This window comes from Anomaloglossus baeobatrachus, chromosome 1 (assembly GCF_048569485.1).
Source record: "Anomaloglossus baeobatrachus isolate aAnoBae1 chromosome 1, aAnoBae1.hap1, whole genome shotgun sequence".
In the NCBI taxonomy this organism is placed as follows: Eukaryota; Metazoa; Chordata; class Amphibia; order Anura; family Aromobatidae; genus Anomaloglossus; species Anomaloglossus baeobatrachus.
Window position 1 is genome coordinate 126,455,781 of NC_134353.1, and position 24,061 is coordinate 126,479,841.

The 24,061-nt window shown below is 49.5% G+C and overlaps 1 protein-coding gene across 7 annotated transcripts in view; it reads right to left on the reverse strand.

The window, feature by feature from the left end:
* Positions 1 to 24,061, reverse strand: part of FRYL (FRY like transcription coactivator) — a 520,064-nt gene that overhangs the window by 63,856 nt on the left and 432,147 nt on the right. For all 7 annotated transcript variants that reach the window (XM_075347029.1, XM_075347025.1, XM_075347024.1 and 4 more), the window contains one exon: positions 19,475 to 20,082. In XM_075347029.1, coding sequence (XP_075203144.1) covers positions 19,475 to 20,082 — 608 coding nt within the window. The remainder of the gene's footprint in view (positions 1 to 19,474; positions 20,083 to 24,061) is intronic.

Here is a 24,061-nt window from a genome sequence, read left to right on the forward strand (position 1 = left end):
GGGAGAAAAACCCTGATCAGAGCACCAAGATAAGAATATCCTCCACGTCCTGTGGTAGATCTTGGCGGACGTTGGTTTCCTAGCCTGTCTCATAGTGGCAATGACCTCTTGAGATAACCCTGAAGACGCTAGGATCCAGGACTCAATGGCCACACAGTCAGGTTGAGGGCCGCAGAATTCAGATGGAAAAACGGCCCTTGAGACAGCAAGTCTGGTCGGTCTGGTAGTGCCCACGGTTGGCCCACCGTGAGATGCCACAGATCCGGGTACCACGACCTCCTCGGCCAGTCTGGAGCGACGAGGATGGCGCGGCGGCAGTCGGACCTGATCTTGCGTAACACTCTGGGCAACAGTGCCAGAGGAGGAAACACATAAGGGAGTTGAAACTGCGACCAATCCTGAACTAAGGCGTCTGCCGCCAGAGCTCTGTGATCTTGAGACCGTGCCATGAATGTCGGGACCTTGTTGTTGTGCCGGGACGCCATTAGGTCGACGTCCGGCATCCCCCAGCGGCAACAGATCTCCTGAAACACGCCCGGGTGAAGAGACCATTCCCCTGCGTCCATGCCCTGGCGACTGAGAAAGTCTGCTTCCCAGTTTTCTACGCCCGGGATGTGAACTGCGGATATGGTGGAGGCTGTGGCTTCCACCCATAGCAGAATCCGCCGGACTTCCTGGAAGGCTTGCCGACTGCGTGTTCCGCCTTGGTGGAAGATGTATGCCACCGCTGTGGAGTTGTCCGACTGAATTCGGATCTGCTTGCCTTCCAGCCACGGCTGGAACGCCTTTAGGGCAAGATACACTGCCCTTATCTCCAGAACATTGATCTGAAGGGAGGACTCTGGCTGAGTCCAAGTACTCTGAGCCCTGTGGTGGAGAAAGACCGCTCCCCACCCTGACAGGCTCGCGTCCGTCGTGACCACAGCCCAGGATGGGGGCAGGAAGGATTTCCCCTTCGACAGAGAAGTGGGAAGAAGCCACCACTGAAGGGAAGCCTTGGCTGCCCGAGAAAAGGAGACGTTCCTGTCGAGGGACGTCGACTTCCTGTCCCATTTGCGGAGAATGTCCCATTGAAGTGGACGCAGATGAAACTGCGCAAAAGGAACTGCCTCCATTGCTGCTACCATCTTCCCTAGGAAGTGCATGAGGCGCCTCAGGGGGTGTGACTGACCTTGAAGGAGAGATTGCACCCCTGTCTGTAGTGAACGCTGTTTGTCCAGCGGAAGCTTCACTATCGCTGAGAGAGTATGAAACTCCATGCCAAGATATGTCAGTGATTGGGCCGGTGTCAGATTTGACTTTGGAAAATTGATGATCCACCCGAAACTCTGGAGAGTCTCCAGAGCAATGTTCAGGCTGTGTTGGCATGCCACTTGAGAGGGTGCCTTGACAAGCAGATCGTCTAAGTAAGGGATCACCGAGTGTCCCTGAGAGTGCAGAACTGCTACTACTGTTGCCATGACCTTGGTGAAGACCCGTGGGGCTGTCGCCAGGCCGAAAGGCAGTGCCACGAACTGAAGGTGTTCGTCCCCTATGGCGAAACGCAGGAAGCGCTGATGCTCTGGTGCAATCGGTACGTGGAGATAAGCATCTTTGATGTCGATTGATGCTAGGAAATCTCCTTGGGACATTGAGGCGATGACGGAGCGGAGCGATTCCACCCGGAACCGCCTGGTTTTTACGTGTTTGTTGAGCAGTTTTAGGTCCAGAACAGGACGGAAGGATCCGTCCTTTTTTGGCACCACGAACAAGTTGGAGTAAAAACCGTGACCCTGTTGCTGAAAAGGAACAGGGATCACCACTCACTCGGGGGGCGGAGATGTTCTGAAGAATCGAGTCGGAGGACGAGAGCTGAACTCTATCCTGTAACCGTGAGACAGAATGTCTCTCACCCAACGGTCTTTTACCTGTGGCAGCCAGGCGTCGCAAAAGCGGGAAAGCCTGCCACCGACAGAGGATGCGGTGTGAGGAGGCCGAAAGTCATGAGGAGGCAGCTTTGGGAGCGGTTCCTCCGGCGGTCTTTTTAGGACGTGACTTAGACCGCCATGAATCGGAGTTCCTCTGATCCTTCTGAGGCCTTTTGGACGAGGAGAATTGAGACCTGCCCGCGGACCGAAAGGACCGAAACCTCGATTGTACCTTCCGTTGTTGAGGTCTGTTTGGTTTGGACTGGGGTAAGGATGAGTCCTTTCCCTTGGATTGTTTAATGATTTCATCCAATCGCTCACCAAACAGGCGGTCGCCAGAAAATGGCAAACCGGTTAAGAACTTTTTGGAAGCAGAGTGCCTTCCATTCACGTAGCCACATGGCCCTGCGGACTGCCACCGAATTGGCGGATGCTACCGCCGTACGGCTCGCAGAGTCCAGGACAGCATTAATGGCGTAGGACGCAAACGCCGACGCCTGAGCAGACGTACGTGTGACTGCATTAATCTGCGCATGACACGCTGAGATAGCTTGGAGTGCCCATACGGCTGCGAATGCTGGAGCAAAAGACGCGCCGATAGCTTCATAGATGGATTTCAACCAGAGCTCCATCTGTCTGTCAGTGGCATCTTTGAGTGAAGCCCCATCTTCCACTGCAACTATGGATCTAGCCGCCAGTCTGGAGACTGGAGGATCCACCTTGGGACACTGAGCCCAGCCCTTGACAACGTCAGGGGGGAAGGGATAACGTGTATCCTTAAGGCGCTTGGAAAAACGCTTATCTGGACAAGCTCTGTGTTTCTGGACTGCCTCTCTGAAGTCAGAGTGATCCAGAAACGTACTCATTGTACGCTTGGGAAACCTGAAACGGAATTTCTCCTGCTGAGAAGCTGACTCCTCAATTGGAGGAGCTGGGGGAGAAATATCCAACACCTGATTGATGGTCGCTATAAGGTCATTCACTATGGCGTCACCTTCAGGTGTATCTAGGTTGAGAGCGGCCTCAGGATCAGAATCCTGATCTGCTACCTCCGCTTCATCATCCAGAGAGTCCTCCTGCTGAGACCCTGAACAGTGTGATGAAGTCGAGGGAATTTCCCAGCGAGCCCGCTTAGGCGGTCTGGGACTGCGGTCCGTGTCAGAGACCTCACCCTGGGACCTATGGGTCACCCCAGGAGCACTTTGCTGCTCCAACTGAGGGGGGCCTGGGGTCAATGATTCAACAGTGCCCGGGGCCTGTGTTACCGGCCTGGACTGCAAGGCTTCTAGTATCTTAGCAGACCATTTATCCATACTCTCAGACAGTTTGTCAGCAAATACTGCAAACTCCGTCCCTGTCACCTGGACAGTGGTAGCAGGTGGTTCCACCTGGGTCACCAGTAGCAGAGGCTCTGGCTGAGTAAGTGCCACAGGGGCCGAGCATTGCACACAATGAGGGTCGGTGGAACCTGCCGGTAGTATAGCCGCACATGAGGTACAGGTTGCAAAGTAAGCCTGTGCTTTGGCACCCTTGCTTTTTGCGGACGACATGCTGTTGTCTCCTCTGAGTACAATCCAGGAGGGTATATAGCCAAAAATCAACAGTGCGACCGTACAGTGTAAATGTATAGCATATAAGCATATATATATATATGTACACTTCGGCACTCAGTGGGGCCAGCACCTCAGGTGCTGCTTACCGACCGCTCAAAGCGGTTGTGTGATCACCAGATTCCCTGCCTGGGCCTCCCAGAGCCGTGTTGTCTCTCCTCTCCAGCGTCAGAAGTGCTGACAGGAATGGCTGCCGGCGTTCTGTGGGGAGGAGGGGGCCGTGGGCGTGCCCTAGAAAGTGCGGGAATCTGGTGCCCCACTGTGCTGAGTGAGGGGGGAGGAGGATACAAAGTATGCTCCAGCCCTCAGCGCTGACGTCCTGTGCAGCGTCTTGCCCTTCCCCTGACTGGCAGGCCTGGGGGCGGGAATATGCGATACTAGGCCGCAAAAGCCGGGGACTAAAGTTATAAGCGCGGACGGCAAATAAGCGCGGTCGGCGCGGTAGTCCCCGGCGCACTAACACACCCAGCAGTGCTGCAGCATGTATGGCACAAGCGCTCCATGCGCGGTCCCCCAAGGGGACACAGAGTACCTCACAGTAGCAGGGCCTTGTCCCTGACGATACCCGGCTCCTGTCCAGCAGATTCCCCAGGGGCTGCGGAGGGAGCACGGTCCCCGTGCCTGGAGACCGATTAGGATCCCACTTCACCCAGAGCCCTTAAGGGATGGGGAAGGAAAACAGCATGTGGCTCCTGCCTATGTACCCGCAATGGGTACCTCAACCTTAACAACACCGCCGACCAGAGTGGGGTGAGAAGGGAGCATGCTGGGGGCCCTGTTATGGGCCCTCTTTTCTTCCATCCGACATAGTCAGCAGCTGCTGCTGACTAAGATGTGGAGCTATGCGTGGATGTCAGCCTCCTTCGCACAAAGCATAAAAACTGAGGAGCCCGTGATGCACGGGGGGTGTATAGGCAGAAGGGGAGGGGCTTTACACTTTTAAGTGTAATACTTTGTGTGGCCTCCGGAGGCAGAAGCTATACACCCAATTGTCTGGGTCTCCCAATGGAGCGACAAAGAAAATCAAAGTGAAGTAAAATGATGGAAAAAACCCCCACTATAATTCTTTCTTTGTTTATTTGGATTCGTTTTTACGATGGTCAATGTGTAGTATAATTAACTTGGCAATATTATTTGCTCCAGGTCAGTAGGATTAACGTGTATAGTTTTTCTTTATATATTTTAGTGCTTTAACACTAGAAGTCCCAGAGAGGGGTCATTTGACATTTCTACCATTGAAACCTTATGGAGCTCGAAATTCCTGGGGCTTCTAGTGTTAAAATATGTTTAGAATTTTGTAAAAAAAAAAAAAAAAAAAAAAAATTTTCTCATATTACCATTTTCTGGGACAAAATAACCTCTTTTCACTGCTGAATTTTATTGTGCCACGGATGAGTATATACAACATCTTGATCACTGTTTTTATATTTCCGTGATGCGAGATGATAGAAAAATGCAAATTTCCCCAACTGTATAGGTAAAATCATCATCTATCCTCCAAAAAATTTACGAACCAAGGTTTAATTCAAATATGGGATTAACCTGCGATTGATCTCTTAGGGGTGCTTCACACACAGCGAGCTCGCTGCCGAGATCGCTGCTGAGTCACGCTTTTTGTGACGCAGCAGTGACCTCATTAGCGATCTCGCTGTGTGTGACACTGAGCAGCGATCTGGCCCCTGCTGCGAGATCGCTGCTCGTTACACACAGCCCTGGTTCGTTTTCTTCAAAGGCGCTCTCCCACTGTGACACACAGATCACTGTGTGTGACTGCGAGAGAGCGACAAATGAAGCGAGCAGGGAGCAGGAGCCGGCGTCTGGCAGCTGCGGAGGCTGGTAACTAAGATAAACATCGGGTAACCAAGGTGGTTACCCGATATTTACCTTAGTTACCAGCCTCCGCAGCTCTCACGCTGCCTGTGCTGCCGGCTCCGGCTCTCTGCACATGTAGCTGCATTACACATCGGGTTAATTAACCCGATGTGTACAGCAGCTAGGAGAGCAAGGAGCCAGCGATCAGTGTGCGCGGCTCCCTGCACACACAGCTAAGCGGTGTGCGCTGGTAACTAATGTAAACATCGGGTAACCATACCCGATGTTTACCTTAGTTACCAGTGTCCGCAGCTTCCAGACGCCGGTTCCGTGGAAGCGCAGCGTCGCTTGCACGTCGCTGCTGGCTGGGGGCTGTTCACTGGTCGCTGGTGAGATCTGCCTGTTTGACAGCTCACCAGCGACCATGTAGCGATGCAGCAGCGATCCTGACCAGGTCAGATCGCTGGTCGGATCGCTGCTGCATCGCTAAAGTGTGAAGGTACCCTTATACTGTACACTAGAAAAAAAAAAAAAAAAGATAAAACAAGCTCACCACGCCAATATTGCTCAGGATACACCGCAGAGTTGATGAATGGGGTGGCTATCCCTACTGGTGAAGTTCAACTATTGTAGAACCAATGAAGAGAAAAAGATTCTCTGGCACTTCATCCATAAAATGAATCTTTTAATAGAAATTAATTTAAAAAAAAAAAAGAGGGGGATCTATCAGGAGGATAAAACCTTACGCGTTTCTGGCATACACTACACTCTTAGGCTATGTTCACATTTCCATTTTTTTGCATCAGTCACCTGCGTTGCTTGACGCTTGTGACTGATGCGTTGTACGACGGGTGACAAGAAATGGAATTTATGGTCATGAGAAATCGGATTCCATTGGTGAAATGATTTCAGTATAAAAACGAGAGAGAGAGATATAGAGAGAGATATAGAGAGATTATATATATATATATATATATATATATATATATATATATATATATATATGTATATGTATATATATATATATATATATATGTATATGTATATATATATATATATATATATATATATATATATGTATATGTATATGTATATGTATATATATATATATATATATATATATATATATATATATATATATATATATATATATATATATAGATAGATAGATAGATAGATAGATAGAGAGAGAGAAAGAAAGATCAGCTGATCGCTCACAAAAGCCGGCCGTCGGGAGATCAGCTGATCGCTCTCATAAGCCGGCGGCCGGCTATTGTGAACGATCAGCTGATCTCCCGGCGGCCGGCTTTTGTGAACCATCAGCTGATTTCCCGGCGGCCGGCTTTTGTGAACCATCAGCTGATTTCCCGGCGGTCGGCTATTGTGAACCATCAGCTGATCTCCCGGTGGCCGGCTATTGTGAACCATCAGCTGATCTCCCGACTATTGTGAACCATCAGCTGATCTCCCGGTGGCCGGCTATTGTGAACCATCAGCTGATCTCCCGGCTATTGTGAACCATCAGCTGATCTCCCGGCGGCCGGCTATTGTGAACGATCAGCTGATCTCCCGGCGGCCGGCTATTGTGAACGATCAGCTGATCTCCCGGCGGCCGGCTATTGTGAACGATCAGCTGATCTCCCGGCGGCCGGCTATTGTGAACGATCAGCTGATCTCCCAGCGACCAGCTTATGAAAGCAATCAGCTGATCGCTCACAGAAGCCAACCGTTGAGAGAGACATTGATTTTAATGATTAAACACAAGATCTGAGCATGTGCAGTGAAAACAAAAGGATTCCACTGCTCAAAAAACATTACATGCTGCGTTCCTGCCGCCCGACGGTCAGTCGTTCCATGACTGATCAGTTGGGCGGCGGATGCAACGCAAGGACATCAGTCGCAATCTGCCACTCATACAAGTCTATAGGAGCAACGGAATCCGACAAAACGGATTGCATTGTTTATCAGAGCGGCGGATTACGAAAAATCCTAAACAACGGAAATGTGAACATAGCCTTAGTCATAGGAATGTGCGCAGAATCATTGGGTCTAAGGGGAAAACCTTTCTTCTTGCGGAAACTGAAAAACCAATCTGGCGACCAGTGAGGAGTCTTATAGCTGCAATGCTCCTCTGGGAAATATTCAATTTGTCCCTTCAGAGAGAAAGGAGACAAACTCTGGTGCTACCTTTTGTCAGTCCCCGCAAGGAAAAAAGTTTTCCCCTTAGACCCCACTATAGCTTCTCACACAGCCAGATCAGATCTCATACTTTGCACCGACGAGAGGCAATCACTCCGAAACACCGTGTCTGAAAATTGAGGTTCTAATCTGGCATAAATTATAAGTCATATGAAAAGGCTCGTTAAAGAGCCACTTTTGACTTTTAGGATTTCTACTTCCAATAAGTGGCACTAGAGTTTGTCTCTTCAGAGAGGAAAGAAGGGAATTTTGTTACTTACCGTAAATTCCTTTTCTTCTAGCTCTTATTGGGAGACCCAGACAATTGGGTGTATAGCTACTGCCTCCGGAGGCCACACAAAGTATTACACTAAAAAGTGTAAGGCCCCTCCCCTTCTGGCTATACACCCCCCGTGGAATCACGGGTTCTCCAGTTTTAGTGCCAAAGCAAGAAGGATGAAAGCCAATAACTGGTTTAAACAAATTAACTCCGAATAACATCGGAGAACTGACAAACCGTTCAACATGAACAACATGTGTACCCGCAAACAAAACCAAAAATCCCGAAGGACAACAGGGCGGGTGCTGGGTCTCCCAATAAGAGCTAGAAGAAAAGGAATTTACGGTAAGTAACAAAATTCCCTTCTTCTTCAGCGCTCTATTGGGAGACCCAGACAATTGGGACGTTCAAAAGCTGTCCCTGGGTGGGTAAAGAAATACCTCTTGTCAGAGCTGCAAGACAGCGCCCCCCTACTGGGAAGCCACCGCCGCCTGCAGGACTCTTCTACCTAGGCTGGCATCCGCCGAAGCATAGGTATGCACCTGATAATGTTTGGTGAAAGTGTGCAGACTGGACCAGGTAGCTGCCTGGCACACCTGTTGAGCCGTAGCCTGGTGGCGTAATGCCCAGGACGCACCCACGGCTCTGGTTGAATGGGCCTTCAGCCCTGATGGAACCGGAAGTCCAGCCGAACGGTAGGCTTCCAGAATTGGTTCTTTGATCCATCGAGCCAGGGTGGCTTTAGAAGCCTGCAATCCCTTGCGCGGACCAGCAACAAGGACAAAAAGTGCCTCGGAGCGGCGCAAGGGCGCCGTGCGGGAGATGTAGATTCTGATTGCTCTGACCAGATCTAACAAATGCAAATCCTTTTCATACCGGTAAACCGGATGAGGACAGAAAGAAGGTAAGCAAATGTCCTGATTTAGATGGAAATCAGATACTACTTTAGGAAGAAATTCTGGAGTGGGGCGCAAAACCACCTTGTCCTGGTGGACCACCAGGAAAGGAGCCTTGGATGACAGTGCTGCCAGCTCAGACACTCTCCGAAGAGACGTGATCGCCACTAGAAACACCACTTTCTGTGACAGGCGAGAAAAGGAAACCTCTTTCAAAGGCTCGAAAGGCGGCTTCTGTAGAGCAACTAGTACCCTATTCAGATCCCATGGATCTAACGGCCGCCTGTACGGGGGTACAATATGACAAACCCCCTGTAGAAACGTGCGCACCTTAGACAGACGCGCCAGATGCTTCTGAAAAAACACTGATAGTGCCGAGACTTGCCCTTTAAGTGAGCCAAGCGACAAGCCTTTTTCTAACCCCGATTGTAGGAAGGAAAGAAGAGTAGGCAATGCAAATGGCCAGGGAGACACTCCCTGAGCAGAGCACCATGATAAGAAAATCTTCCACGTCCTGTGGTAGATCTTGGCAGACGTGGGCTTCCTAGCCTGCCTCATGGTAGCAACAACTCCTTGAGACAATCCTGCACACGCTAGGATCCAGGACTCAATGGCCACACAGTCAGGTTCAGGGCAGCAGAATTCTGATGGAAAAACGGCCCTTGGGACAGTAAGTCTGGCCGGTCTGGAAGTGACCACGGTCGGCCGACCGTGAGATGCCACAGATCCGGGTACCACGATCTCCTCGGCCAGTCTGGGGCGACGAGTATGACGCGGGTGCAATCGGATCTGATCTTGCGCAACACTCTGGGCAAGAGTGCCAGAGGCGGGAATACATATGGGAGTCGGAACTGCGACCAATCTTGGACCAAGGCGTCTGCCGCCAGAGCCCTTTGATCGCGCGACCGCGCCATGAATGCCGGGACCTTGTGGTTGTGCCGAGACGCCATGAGGTCGACGTCCGGCACCCCCCACCGGCGACAGATTTCCTGAAACACGTCCGGGTGAAGGGACCATTCCCCTGCGTCTATCCCTTGGCGACTGAGGAAGTCTGCTTCCCAGTTTTCTACGCCCGGGATGTGTACCGCGGATATGGTGGATGCTGTGTCCTCCACCCACGTCAGAATCCGCCTGACTTCCTGGAAGGCTTGCCGACTGCGCGTCCCTCCTTGGTGGTTGATGTATGCCACCGCTGTGGAGTTGTCCGACTGGATTCGGATCTGCCTTCCTTCCAGCCACTGCTGGAAGGCTAGAAGTGCCAGATACACTGCTCTGATCTCCAGAACATTGATCTGCAGGGTGGACTCTTGCTGAGTCCACATCCCCTGAGCCCTGTGGTGGAGAAAGACTGCTCCCCACCCTGACAGACTCGCGTCTGTCGTGACCACTGCCCAGGATGGAGGTAGGAAGGATCTTCCCTGTGACAATGAGTTGGGCAGAAGCCACCATTGCAGAGAGTCCTTGGCCGCCTGAGAAAGGGAGACTTCTCTGTCCAGGGATGTCGACTTCCCGTCCCATTGGCGAAGAATGTCCCATTGAAGAGGACGCAGATGAAACTGCGCAAAGGGAACTGCTTCCATGGCTGCCACCATCTTCCCTAGGAAGTGCATGAGGCGCCTCAAGGAGTGCGACTGGCCCTGAAGAAGCGACCGCACCCCTATCTGTAGTGACCTCTGCTTGGTCAGCGGAAGCTTCACTATCGCTGATAGAGTATGGAACTCCATGCCAAGAAACGTTAGAGACTGAGTTGGTGACAGATTTGACTTTGCAAAGTTGATGATCCACCCGAAAGACTGGAGAGTCTCCAGCGTAACATTCAGGCTGAGTTGGCATGCCTCCTGAGAGGGTGCCTTGACAAGTAGATCGTCCAGATAAGGGATCACGGAGTGTCCCTGGGAGTGCAAGACTGCTACCACTGCCGCCATGACTTTGGTGAAAACCCGTGGGGCTGTCGCCAGACCGAATGGCAGAGCTACGAACTGAAGATGTTCGTCTCCTATTACCAAACGTAGAAAACGTTGGTGCTCTGTAGCAATTGGTACGTGGAGATACGCATCCTTGATGTCTATTGATGCCAGAAAATCTCCTTGAGACATTGACGCAATGACAGACCGGAGGGATTCCATCCGGAACCTCCTGGCGTTCACATGCTTGTTGAGCCTTTTTAGGTCCAGAACAGGACGGAAGGAGCCGTCCTTTTTTGGAACCACAAAGAGATTGGAGTAAAACCCTCGCCCTCGTTCCTGAGGGGGGACAGGGATTACCACTCCTTCTGCTCTTAGTGAGCTCACCGCCTGCAGAAGGGCATCCGCTCGGTCGGGATGTGGGGAGGTTCTGAAGAACCGAGGTGGAGGACGGGAACTGAACTCGATTCTGTACCCGCGCGACAAAATGTCTGTCACCCACCGGTCTTTGACCAGTGACAGCCAAATGCCGCAAAAACGGGAAAGCCTGCCACCGACCGAGGATGCGGAGGGAGGCGGCTGAAAGTCATGATGAAGCCGCTTTGGAAACGGTTCCTCCGTTTGCTTTCTTGGGTCGTGAGTGAGCCCGCCATGAATCAGAGCTCCTTTGTTCTTTCTGCGTCCCTTTGAATGAGGAAAATTGGGCCTTGCCTGAGCCTCGAAAGGGCCGAGACCTCGGCTGCCACTTTTTCTGCTGAGGTTTGTTTGATCTGGGCTGGGGTAAGGACGAGTCTTTACCCTTGGACTGTTTGATGATTTCAGCGAGCTGCTCGCCAAACAGTCTATCTCCAGATAATGGCAAGTTGGTTAAACATTTTTTGGAACTAGCGTCTGCTTTCCAGTCCTTTAACCACAATGCTCTGCGCAACACTACGGAGTTGGCGGACGCCAACGACGTACGGCTCGTAGATTCCAGAACCGCGTTGATAGCGTAGGTCGCAAACGCAGACATTTGTGAGGTTAGGGTCGACACCTTTGGCACTGCTGGCTGCATGACAGCCTCTACCTGTGCCAACCCAGCTGAAATAGCTTGGAGTGCCCACACGGCCGCGAATGCAGGGGCAAACGACGCGCCGATAGTTTCATAGATAGACTTCAACCAAAGGTCCATCTGTCTGTCGTTGGCGTCTTTAAGTGAAGCGCCATCCTCTACCGCGACTATAGATTTTGCCGCAAGCTTGGCAATAGGGGGATCCACTTTTGGACACTGGGTCCAGCGTTTGATCACGTCAGGGGAAAACGGATAACGTGTATCCCTAGCGCGTCTGGAAAAACGCTTGTATGGCTGAGCGTGGTGTTTCTGGATAGATTCTCTGAAGTCAGAGTGGTCTAAAAAAGCACTCAATTTACGCTTGGGATACAAGAAATGGAATTTCTCCTGCTGTGCAGCAGCTTCCTCTGCTGAGGGAGCTGGGGGAGAAATATCCAACGCACTATTGATGGCCGAAATAAGGTCATTGACCATAGCGTCACCATCAGGGGTATCCAAATTGAGAGTGGTCTCATGGTCCGAAACCTGACCACTTTCTTCAGTCTCATCATAGAGAGACTCATCCCTGTGAGACCCTGAACAATGTGATGATGTGGAGGGTCTGTCTAAGCGAGCTTGCTTGGGCTGGCTGGGGCCGTCATCTGAGTCAGAGCCATCAGCCTGTGATACATGAGAGCCCCTTGAAGTACAGACTCGCTCCAATTGAGGGGGACCAGGGGGCAAGGACACAGCCGTGTCCGGAGCCTGAGTAATTGGCCTGGTTTGCAAGGCCTCAAGGATTTTTGTCATAGTGACAGCCATCTGACCAGCCAAAACTGCAAAATCTGTCCCTGTTACTGGGGCAGGACTTACAGGCGTCTCTGCCTGGGTTACTACTGCCACCTCCGGCTGACGAAGCGTTACAGGCACGGAACATTGCACACAATGGTGGTCAGTGGAGCCTGCCGGTAGATCAGTCCCACAAACAGTACAGACAGTGTACACAGCCCGCGCCTTGGGACCCTTGCGTTTTGTGGAGGACATGTTGCTGTCTCCTCAGCGCAATATGGGGTCTATAGCCAAGAAGCGCCCTACAGTGCAAATATATATACAATATCTATATGGCACCAGAAGGAAGTACACAAATAGAATCACTGTGGCACAAGAGGGGCTTTCAGCCTGCTTACCGCCCGCCTCAGAGCGGGTGTGTGGCCGCCAGACGCCCTGTCTGAGTCTCCCAGAGCCTGCCTGCCTGTCCCCAGCCGGACCGCATGAATAATGGCTGCCGGCGTCCTGTGAGGAAGAGGGGCGGCTCTGGGCGTTCCTAAACGAAGAGCGGGAAAGCGTGCTCTCACTGTGCCTCGTGAGGGGGCTGGAGCATGTAAATCAAGCTCCAGCCCCCGGCGCTGGCCATTGCACAGCGTCTCTCCTCCGCCCTGATTGACAGGGCGGAGGCGGGAACGAAGCGGCGCTAGGCCGCAAAAGCCGGGAAGTAAAGTTAGGAGCGCCGCCGCCGTAAAAGCGCGGTCGGCGCTCTGTCCCCGGCGCCCTGCATGTCGCAGTTGCGCCCCGCCGCCGGAGCGGTCGGCGCTAGTTCCCAAACACATAACCCGTCACCCAGCCATAACTAAGGTGACACAACCCCATTGCTTATGTCCCCGGCGCACTATAACGCCCAGCAAGTCTGGAGCGTTCTGTGCCTGCCGGGGACACCGAGTACCTGACAGATGCAGGGCCATGTCCCTGACTGTACCAATGCTCGACATCCATCAGGTTCGTTCTGGGTCTGTGGATGGAGCCCGGCCTCAGGGCTTTGTGGCCGGAAGGATCCCACTTCCACAGAGCCCTCCAGGGGGATGTGGAAGGAAAAACAGCATGTGGGGCTCCAGCCTCTGTACCAGCAATAGGTACCTCAACCTTTCAAGCACCATCTGGTGAGAAGGGAGCATGCTGGGGACACTATATGTGCCCACTTTTCTTCCATCCGAGTAGTTAGCAGCTACTGCTGACTACACACCGTGGAGCTATGCGTGGATGTATGACCTCCTTCACACACAAAGCTAAAACTGGAGAACCCGTGATTCCACGGGGGGTGTATAGCCAGAAGGGGAGGGGCCTTACACTTTTTAGTGTAATACTTTGTGTGGCCTCCGGAGGCAGTAGCTATACACCCAATTGTCTGGGTCTCCCAATAGAGCGCTGAAGAAGTTACAATTTGCAGAATCATGAGAACTCCATATTAAGCTATGAACAGCCAATGACCATACTTATCACAAATACAATTAAATATGACTGCAAACTGTATAAAAATAGTAACTCCCCACCAAGGGAAAAAGCATCATGTCAAATTACATCTCTGTTCAGATTACAAGCAAATACTACATAAATAGCAGGTTTGAAACTTCGTGTGTTAGATTTTTAGAGCAGGAAGATTTTTTTTTTAGTTTGGTCATGGATTTTTCTTTCATCTCTCTTGACGAGATGGTGTGGGGAAGGAGGCCTTCATTTTTTAACACCCAAAAACATTTTTTTTTTTTTTTCACGCACAGCATGGTAGGGCTGATACGTGGACGACGTCCTCCTGGTTTGGACTGGTGACGTGTCGGTCATACTGGAGTTCATCTCATACTTAAAATTCTAACAATTACAATCTTCCCCTTCACTTACCATAATCCCAATAATAACATTGCATATTTCTGCACAATACATTTATGGGTGATACCATCACTGATCGTGTATCTACTTCAGTATTTAGGAAAGATAATGCTGGCCACACTAGCTTACAATCTACTAGTTGCCATATCAGTGGTACCTCGCTTAACGAGTAATCCACTTAACGAGAATTTCGCTTGACAAGCAAAGCTTTCTGTAAATTTGTAACTCTATTTACAAGAAAGCTTTATTGTACGAGCAAAATTCTCACCGCACACACTTCCGGTTCCGTACATCCACCGCGCTCTGACCCGCACTTGCAGTCCACACAAACAAACACATGTACGCACAAACACACACGCACGCACATACGGTATTATGCTCACCTTACCTTCCGTTCCATTGCCGGTCTCATGGTTCTTGTAGTTCCCGGGTACATCGCGACGTCCTTGCGGCGAACTACAAGTACCATGAGGCCGGCGGTGGAACGGAAGGTAAGGTGAGCATATAATATATGTACCTTCCGTTTCATCGCCGGCCTCCTGGGTCCTGTAGTTCGCCGCTCCGCTCCACTCCAGGCTGTGCATCGACATCCATAGCGACGAAGCAGGAACTTCCTGTCACCGCTACTCAAAGGCAGCGCGCTGGCCAATCAGAGGCAAACGGCTCTGCCTTTGACGTCAGCGCGCTGGGAGCGGAAGTTCCTCCCTCGTCGTTATGGTAACCCGATAACACAGCCCGAACCGGAGAACAGCAAGTCCCAGGAGACCGGCGATGGAACGGAACGTAAGGTGAGCATATAATATGTGCGTGTGCATGCGTGCTTGTGTGTTTGTGTGAGTTTGTACGTGTGTGAGTTTGTACGTGTGTGCAATGGCACAATAAAGAACCAGGATGGGATATTTAACAAGTTATGGAAGGAATTGTCTGCATTGCAATGATTTCCTGTGGGAAATCTTGCTTTGCTGAACAAGTAACTTGGTTAACAAGCACAGTCCCAGAACGGATTGTTCTCGTTAACCAAGGTTCCACTGTATTCTTATTAATGCCATTCCCTATGGGCGGGTTTACAAAAGCGACACGCATTTGCTCAGCCAACTCCAAATTTTATATGAAAGTAACATTATCGGTGACACATTACTAGCCAGAGGCTACAATAAAGCTGAAATTCAGAATGCATTCAATAAAATAAAATAAAATAAAATGTAAATCCAGACCCGAAATGTTGTACAATAATATCTGCCCTGACAAACATAATTCTTTGCCAACATTCTCTACACCCTTTAATGCCAGGATCGCTAAGATAAAATACAGTCTGACGATATTTAGCTATGGTGAATCAGTACGATATTCTCCGTCAGATTATCAGTGGAGGTTATAGATGTGGAGCTGTTCTCTTGGGAACATTTTGTCTCCCAGTAGGACACGAGTTTCAGACCAGACTACAAACTGGTTCCACATGGATGGATTTTTTAAATGTGCAGGAATCAGATGTAATGTGTGTACGGTTACTGATGGGAAAAATTCTCTTTTTCACTCCCCCATGGAGAAGATAAAATTATTACATTTACCAACTTGTAATTCCCGTCATATAATAAACTGCATTTGGTGCAAATAATGTAGTTTAAAGGGATCATGTCGGGTGCAATATGCACTCAGAATCATGAACAGTTCTGGGTGTATATTGCTAATCCCTGCCTAACCGTCCCTGTATCTAGTAGCATACATAAAGAGATCTACAGAAAAGTATTTCTAAAGATCTTTTATCGTATGCTAATGACTAGTCCCCTGGGTGTTCGTTCCCCTGGCTAGTCGCCCCCTTAGCATGTTAGTACGCCCCTGTGAGTGTGCTAACATGCTAATGAATGCCCAGCGTTAGAGGATGATCTCACTCACCTCTCCGCTGCCATCACCACTCGACACTGGATTTTGACTCAGTGCCCATGACCCCGGAGTATCAGTCATGCGCACTACTTCAGTTTGAACCCAGGACACGCACACCCGGCTTCATAGTGCGCATGACCGGAAATCCGGGGTCATGCGCACTGAGCTGAAATCCAGTGTCGGGCGGCGATGGTAACGGAGAGGAGAGTGAGATCATCCTCTGACGCTGCACATTCATTTAGCATGTTAGCATACCCATAAGGGACAGGGGAACTAACGACCAGGGGACTAGTCAACGAGCTCATTAGCATACGATATAAGATCTTTAGAAATAGATAAAGAGATCTTTAGAAAAACTATGTTAGTGTATACAGGGATGGTTAGGCAGGGATTAGCAATATACATCCCGAACTGCTTGTGGTTCTGGGTGCATATTGGACCTGACAGGTTCCCTTTAATATATGTGGCTTACACCACTAGAAAACTAAAAAAATAAATAAAAATAATATCTGGTGAATATTGAGAATGGGGATACCGGATACCCTGGTGCAGTGAAGCCCTTTACAACAATACATAAGGTAGAGGTCTCCAGTTTTTTGTTTCATACTATAGAAAATGTTTTTCGTCCAAGAAGATTTCCATGTAACTGGATTTAATAAATGCTGCCGAAATAAAAAAGAGATCCAGAAGCTAATAGAAATGAGTTGACATTAAAGCACCTTTCATCTGAGTCAGACTCCTCCCTCAGGACATCCACGTGTAGGTGTCCAGGGGGAGGAGACTGTATGACTGAAACGCATTGATAAGACCCTATCTTTTTCAAGGGGAGTGGATTGGCAGGAAAAAAAAATTGCATTTCGTAAAGCTTTTTGGATACTCAAACAACTCCAAGCATCCCCATGGAAGGAACTATAAGAATAGTTTAAATGGAACCTAGCTGACACTGGGATTCTCGTTTTTGCCAACTATTTGCGTTCCAGCACAGTTCAGATCAAGCCTTTTTCATCATACAAATTTTTATTATGTACCGTAGGTTCATATGGATCAGCTTTGAAAATTATATTTAAAAAATAAATAAATTGCTTTTTTTATACACAAATCTCAAATTTCAAACCTGCAATTTAGGTAGTTTCCCCCAATGTGGTTTTGCATGCAATGTGAAGAGAGATGTAATCTGGCATGATGCTTTTCTCCTCGGTGGGGAATTACTACCAGAGATCCTCTGGGATCACACCTGCCAACGCATCAATTTGCAGGCATATTTAATTGTATTTGTGAGAAGTATTGTCATTGGCTGTTCATAGCTTAAAACTGGGCTCCCAGGATTCTGTACATGAGCATAGTGCATATGAGAAATGCGCAAGTTTTTATCCTCATGATGAATCCTCCTGTTTTGAAATTAATTTCTAATAAAAAGATACATTTTATGGATGAACGTGCCGGAAAATCCTTTTTCTTCAACGGTTCTACACTATATACTACCAAATTTGAGTATTGCAGTACAAAGGTTGGGTTTAATGGAAGTACAAAGCTGGCGGTAACAAACCCCTTAATGACGGCAGGCCGCACTGGTATCCTACGCCATCATAGTGTAATCACCTACAGCGGGTAGCTGGCGGTGATTAGCACAGCGCAATTTAAATGCCCGAAGTGGTAAGCGTTCACTTACCCATCCCCATCAGCGGCGCCGTGATCTCTGATCCGATGGTTCCCATGGTAGCACAGGGTCATGCGATGACTCCCGTAGCTCACATGACTCAATTCCTGTTTCAGCCAGCCGAGTGCTGCCTGTTACAAGAGACGAGCATTTCTGGTGATCTCAGCTGTGTAGCTGTGATCAACAGAAATGAATGAGCGATCAAACTGCTGGTCATTATAGCCAACTAGCAGAGACTAGCAGGGACTAGCAGAATAAAAAAGTTTTAAAAATTAAAAAAATAATAAGCCCTAAAAGTTCAAATCAGCCCCCTTTCGCCCCATTGAAAATTAAAGGGTTAAGAAAAATAAATATGCACACATCTGATATCACCGCATTCAGAAATGCCTGATCTATCAAAATATAAAATCAATTCATCTGATCAGTAAACGTCAAAAAAAATTCCTAACGCCAAAATTACGTTTTTTGGTTACCCCAAATTGTGCGCAAAATGCAATAACAGGTGTTCAAAATGTAGTATCTGTGCAAAAATGGTATAATTAAAAATGTCAGCTGGAGACGCAAAAAAAAAAAAGTAATCACTGAGCCATAGATCCTGAAAAATGAGACCGCTACGAGTCATGGAAAATGGCGCAAAAAGTGTGCCCCTTTTTTTGGGGCAAACGTCTGATTTATTTTTTTTAACCCCTGAGATAAAAGTAAACCTATACATGTTTGGTGTTTACGAACTCGTACCGACCTGAGGCATCACACCAACCCATCACTTTTACCATATAGTGAACACAGTGAATAAAATATCCAAAAACAATCATGGAAACGCACCTTTTTTGCAATTTTTCCGCACTTAGAATTTTTTTGCCATTTTCCAGTACACTAGATGTTAAAACTTATGGTTTAAATTTAAAAGTACAACTCGTCCCGCAAAAAAAAAAGCCCTCGTATGGCAGGATTAATGGAAAAATAAATAGGTTATGGCTCTCGGAAGAAGGGGAGCAAGAAGAAAAAACAAAAAACAAAAAAAAGGAAGCTCGGCTGGGGTGAAGGGGTTAATCAGCACCACATGATCTCTTTCAGGTGTACAAAAATGACACAAACCATTTAATTGCCACTGTCAGAGACAGACAGCAGCATCTAAGTTGATAAACAGCAGAGATTAGAGCTCTGGTTGCTGCTGGAAGATGCAAGTGCTGGCTGTATAACACATCTGGCACATGCATATGGAGTTACTCAGGTCCAGAGTCCACTCCATACACCCACACCTGAGATAGGAAGCACATGTACACCCTACAGCTGGAAGGGGTTAAGTGCCACATACCTAATATTCTGTCTGTACGTAAATTGTGATTTATTGGAGGGGACTCTCTAAAGAATCCTGGATTAAGTAGTGCTTTACTTACTGACCAGAAAGTAATTCAGAAATAATGCACCAATTTTTTATTTTTGTAAATAGATTACTGCATCTCACCAAAAGAACAGTGCAGCTATGGAAATTTCTGTTGTGAAAATGGCCAGAACACATTCACAAAAAGTATAAAAATGGCCTTGAATACCTTTCATGAGTGTAATAATGATCATTGCTAGATTACTGGGGCTGGGTCGTTCAGCCAGCTTTTATAATGATGCAGTCCTACACACTTATGATCGGATAAGATTTCACCCCTTACCGGCTAGGAGGGCAGGGTCCACCAGTGTATGTTTGGAGATCGTGATGAGCTTGCTGAGAAGGTGGACGGTCATTTCCTGGGTGGAAACAGAGGTAAAACCCTTCAAAAAGAGCTGCTGAAGACCAGGAAAGTTACTCCATTTGAGCTTGTCCTGCACCGTCTCAATCTTCTCTCGGCTCTCCGATTTATCCAGAGGCATGTGAGTAAGCAGCTTGTTGAGTAGCTTCAATGCAAGTAAGTACTCATACTCATAGTCTGATTCCAGCAAGGACGCTGCTATCCAGAAAATGGTGGCCATTAGATTGGTTGGATCAGTAGTTGGCTGCAAATCATGCACACCTCCCTCTCGAAGAGAGGAAAGGCTTCTAGTCCTTGCTAGGCTGCCCCCGTGATTTATCCTGGCATCCATTATATCCAGTGTGTTACTTCGACGCCGGTCTCCTCTCCGGTCCGCCATTAAGCTTAGCCGCAAAGAGTTACTTCTTGCATTGTGGCAATAACCCATAAAGTTCCCACTACTTAAAGGACTTGTGCTTAGGTTCAGCTGGCCGGTGCTCTTCCGGTTCAAAGCATTCTTATTGCCCATCATTGGGTCATGGTTGGAGGTCCTAAAACACAATACATTAAATATACATATGAATCCAAATGGCCTTTATTATACACAAATATGAATTAAAGTCTCAATCCAAAATGAAACGTAAAGAAGGGAATTTTGTTACTTACCGTAAATTCCTTTTCTTCTAGCTCTTATTGGGAGACCCAGACGATTGGGGTATAGCTACTGCCCTCTGGAGGCCACACAAAGCACTACATCAAAAGTGCAAGGCCCCTCCCCCTCTGGCTATACCCCCCCCGTGATATCACGGGTTCTCCAGTTTTAGTGCCAAAGCAAGAAGGAGGAAGCCAATAACTGGTTTAAACAAATTAACTCCGAATAACATCGGAGAACTGAAAAACCGTTCAACATGAACAACATGTGTACCCGCAAACAACAAAAAAACATCCCGAAGGACAACAGGGCGGGTGCTGGGTCTCCCAATAAGAGCTAGAAGAAAAGGAATTTACGGTAAGTAACAAAATTCCCTTCTTCTTCAGCGCTCTATTGGGAGACCCAGACGATTGGGACGTCCAAAAGCTGTCCCTGGGTGGGTAAAGAAATACCTCATGTTAGAGCTGCAAAACAGCCCTCCCCTACGGGGGTGTCCCTGCCGCCTGCAGGACTCTTCTACCTAAGCTGGCATCCGCCGAAGCATAGGTATGCACCTGATAATGCTTGGTGAAAGTGTGCAGACTGGACCAGGTAGCTGCCTGGCACACCTGTTGAGCCGAAGCCTGGTGACGAAATGCCCAGGACGCACCCACGGCTCTGGTTGAGTGGGCTTTTAGCCCTGAAGGAACCGGAAGCCCCGCAGAACGGTAGGCCTCTAGAATTGGTTCTTTGATCCATCGAGCCAGGGTGGCTTTAGAAGCCTGCAACCCCTTGCGCGGACCAGCGACAAGGACAAAAAGTGCATCGGCACGGCGCATGGGCGCCGTGCGGGAAATGTAGATTCTGAGTGCTCTCACCAGATCTAGCAAACGTAAGTCCTTTTCATACCGGTGAACCGGATGAGGACAAAAAGAAGGCAAGGATATATCCTGATTAAGATGAAAAGAGGATACGACCTTAGGGAGAAACTCCGGAATAGGGCGCAGCACTACCTTGTCCTGGTGGAACACCAGGAAGGGAGCCTTGGATGACAGAGCTGCCAGCTCAGACACTCGCCGAAGCGATGTGATCGCAACAAGAAACGCCACTTTCTGTGACAGCCGAGAAAAGGAAACTTCCTTCAGAGGCTCGAAGGGCGGCTTCTGGAGAGCAACTAGTACCCTGTTCAGATCCCATGGATCTAACGGCCGCTTGTACGGGGGCACAATATGACAGACCCCCTGCAGGAACGTGCGCACCTTAGAAAGACGTGCTAGACGCTTCTGAAAAAACACGGATAGTGCCGAAACTTGCCCTTTAAGGGAGCTGAGCGACAAGCCCTTTTCTAACCCCGATTGCAGGAAGGAAAGAAACTTGGGCAATGCAAATGGCCAGGGAGACACTCCCTGAGCAGAGCACCAGGATAAGAAAATCTTCCACGTTCTGTGGTAGATCTTAGCCGAATTCGACTTTCTAGCTTGTCTCATTGTGGCAACGACTCCTTGAGATAATCCTGCAGATGCTAGGATCCAGGACTCAATGGCCACACAGTCAGGTTCAGGGCCGCAGAATTCTGATGGAAAAACGGCCCTTGGGACAGTAAGTCTGGTCGGTCTGGCAGTGACCACGGTCGACCGATCGTGAGATGCCACAGATCCGGATACCACGACCTCCTCGGCCAGTCTGGAGCGACGAGTATGATGCGGCTGCACTCGGATCTGATCTTGCGTAGCACTCTGGGCAAGAGCGCCAGAGGCGGAAACACGTATGGGAGCTGAAACTGCGACCAATCTTGAACCAAGGCGTCTGCCGCCAGAGCTCTTTGATCGCGCGACCTCGCCATGAATGCCGGGACCTTGTTGTTGTGCCGGGATGCCATTAGGTCGACGTCCGGCACTCCCCAGCGGCGACAGATTTCCTGAAACACGTCCGGGTGAAGGGACCATTCCCCTGCGTCCATGCCCTGGCGACTGAGGAAGTCTGCTTCCCAGTTTTCTACGCCTGGGATGTGAACCGCGGATATGATGGATGCTGTGTCCTCCACCCACATTAGAATGCGCCGGACTTCTTGGAAGGCTTGCCGACTGCGCGTCCCTCCTTGGTGGTTGATGTATGCCACCGCTGTGGAGTTGTCCGATTGGATTCGGATCTGCTTCCCTTCCAGCCACTGTTGGAAGGCCAGTAGAGCAAGATACACTGCTCTGATCTCCAGAACATTGATCTGAAAGGTGGACTCCTGCGGAGTCCACGTCCCCTGAGCCCTGTGGTGGAGAAATACCGCTCCCCACCCTGACAGACTCGCATCTGTCGTGACTACTGCCCAGGATGGGGGCAGGAAGGATCTTCCCTGAGACAATGAGGTGGGAAGGAGCCACCATTGTAGGGAGTCCTTGGCCGTCTGGGAAAGCGAGACTTTCCTGTCCAGTGACGTTGACTTCCCGTCCCATTGGCGGAGAATGTCCCATTGAAGTGGGCGCAGATGAAATTGCGCAAAGGGAACTGCTTCCATGGCTGCCACCATCTTCCCTAGGAAATGCATGAGGCGCCGCAAGGGATGCAACTGGCCCTGCAGAAGAGATTGCACCCCTGTCTGTAGTGACCGCTGCTTGTTCAGCGGAAGCTTCACTATCGCTGCTAGAGTATGAAACTCCATGCCAAGATACGTTAGTGATTGAGTCGGTGATAGGATCGACTTTGGAAAGTTGATGATCCATCCGAAAGACTGTAGGGTCTCCAGCGTAGCATTCAGGCTGTGCTGACATGCCTCTTGAGAGGGAGCTTTGACCAATAAATCGTCTAGGTAAGGGATCACAGAGTGTCCCTGAGAGTGCAAGACTGCTACCACCGCCGCCATGACCTTGGTGAAGACCCGTGGGGCTGTCGCCAGACCAAATGGCAGAGCTACGAACTGAAAATGGTCGTCTCCTATCACAAAACGTAGAAAACGTTGATGTTCTGTAGCAATTGGCACGTGGAGATAAGCATCTTTGATGTCTATTGAGGCAAGGAAGTCTCCTCTGGACATTGAGGCAATGACAGAACGCAGGGTTTCCATCCGGAACTTCCTGGCGTGCACATGTTTGTTGAGCCGTTTTAGGTCCAGAACAGGACGGAACGAGCCGTCCTTTTTTGGAACCACAAAGAGATTGGAGTAAAACCCTTGCCCTTGTTCCTGAGGAGGGACTGGGATCACCACTCCTTCCGCTCTTAGGGAGTCCACCGCCTGCAGCAGAGCATCTGCTCGGTCTGGATGTGGGGAGGTTCTGAAGAACCGAGCTGGAGGACGAGAATTGAACTCGATTCTGTACCTGCGAGACAAAATGTCCGTCACCCACCGGTCTTTGACCTGTGACATCCAAATGCCGGAAAAGCGGGAGAGCCTGCCCCCGACCGGCGATGCGGAGGGAGGGGGCTGGAAGTCATGAGGTAGCCGCTTTGGAAGCGGTACCTCCATTTGCTTTCTTGGGGCGCGTGTGTGCCCGCCACGAATCTGAGTTTCTTTGCGTCCTCTGAGTCCCTTTGGACGAGGTAAACGGTGTCTTGCCCGAACCTCGAAAGGACTGAAACCTCTGCTGCCACTTTTTCTGCTGACGTTTGGTTGTTCTGGGTTGTGGTAAAGAGGAGTCTTTACCCTTGGACTGCTTAATGATATCAGCCAATGGCTCGCCAAACAGTCTATCTCTAGATAAAGGCAAACTGGTTAAACATTTTTTGGAACCAGCATCTGCTTTCCAGTCCTTTAACCACAAGGCTCTGCGCAAAACTACCGAATTGGCGGACGCCATTGAGGTGCGACTGGTAGATTCTAGGACCGCATTGATAGCGTAAGACGCAAACGCCGACATCTGCGTGGTAAGGTGCGCCACTTGCGGCACTGCTGGATGTATGATAGCATCCAC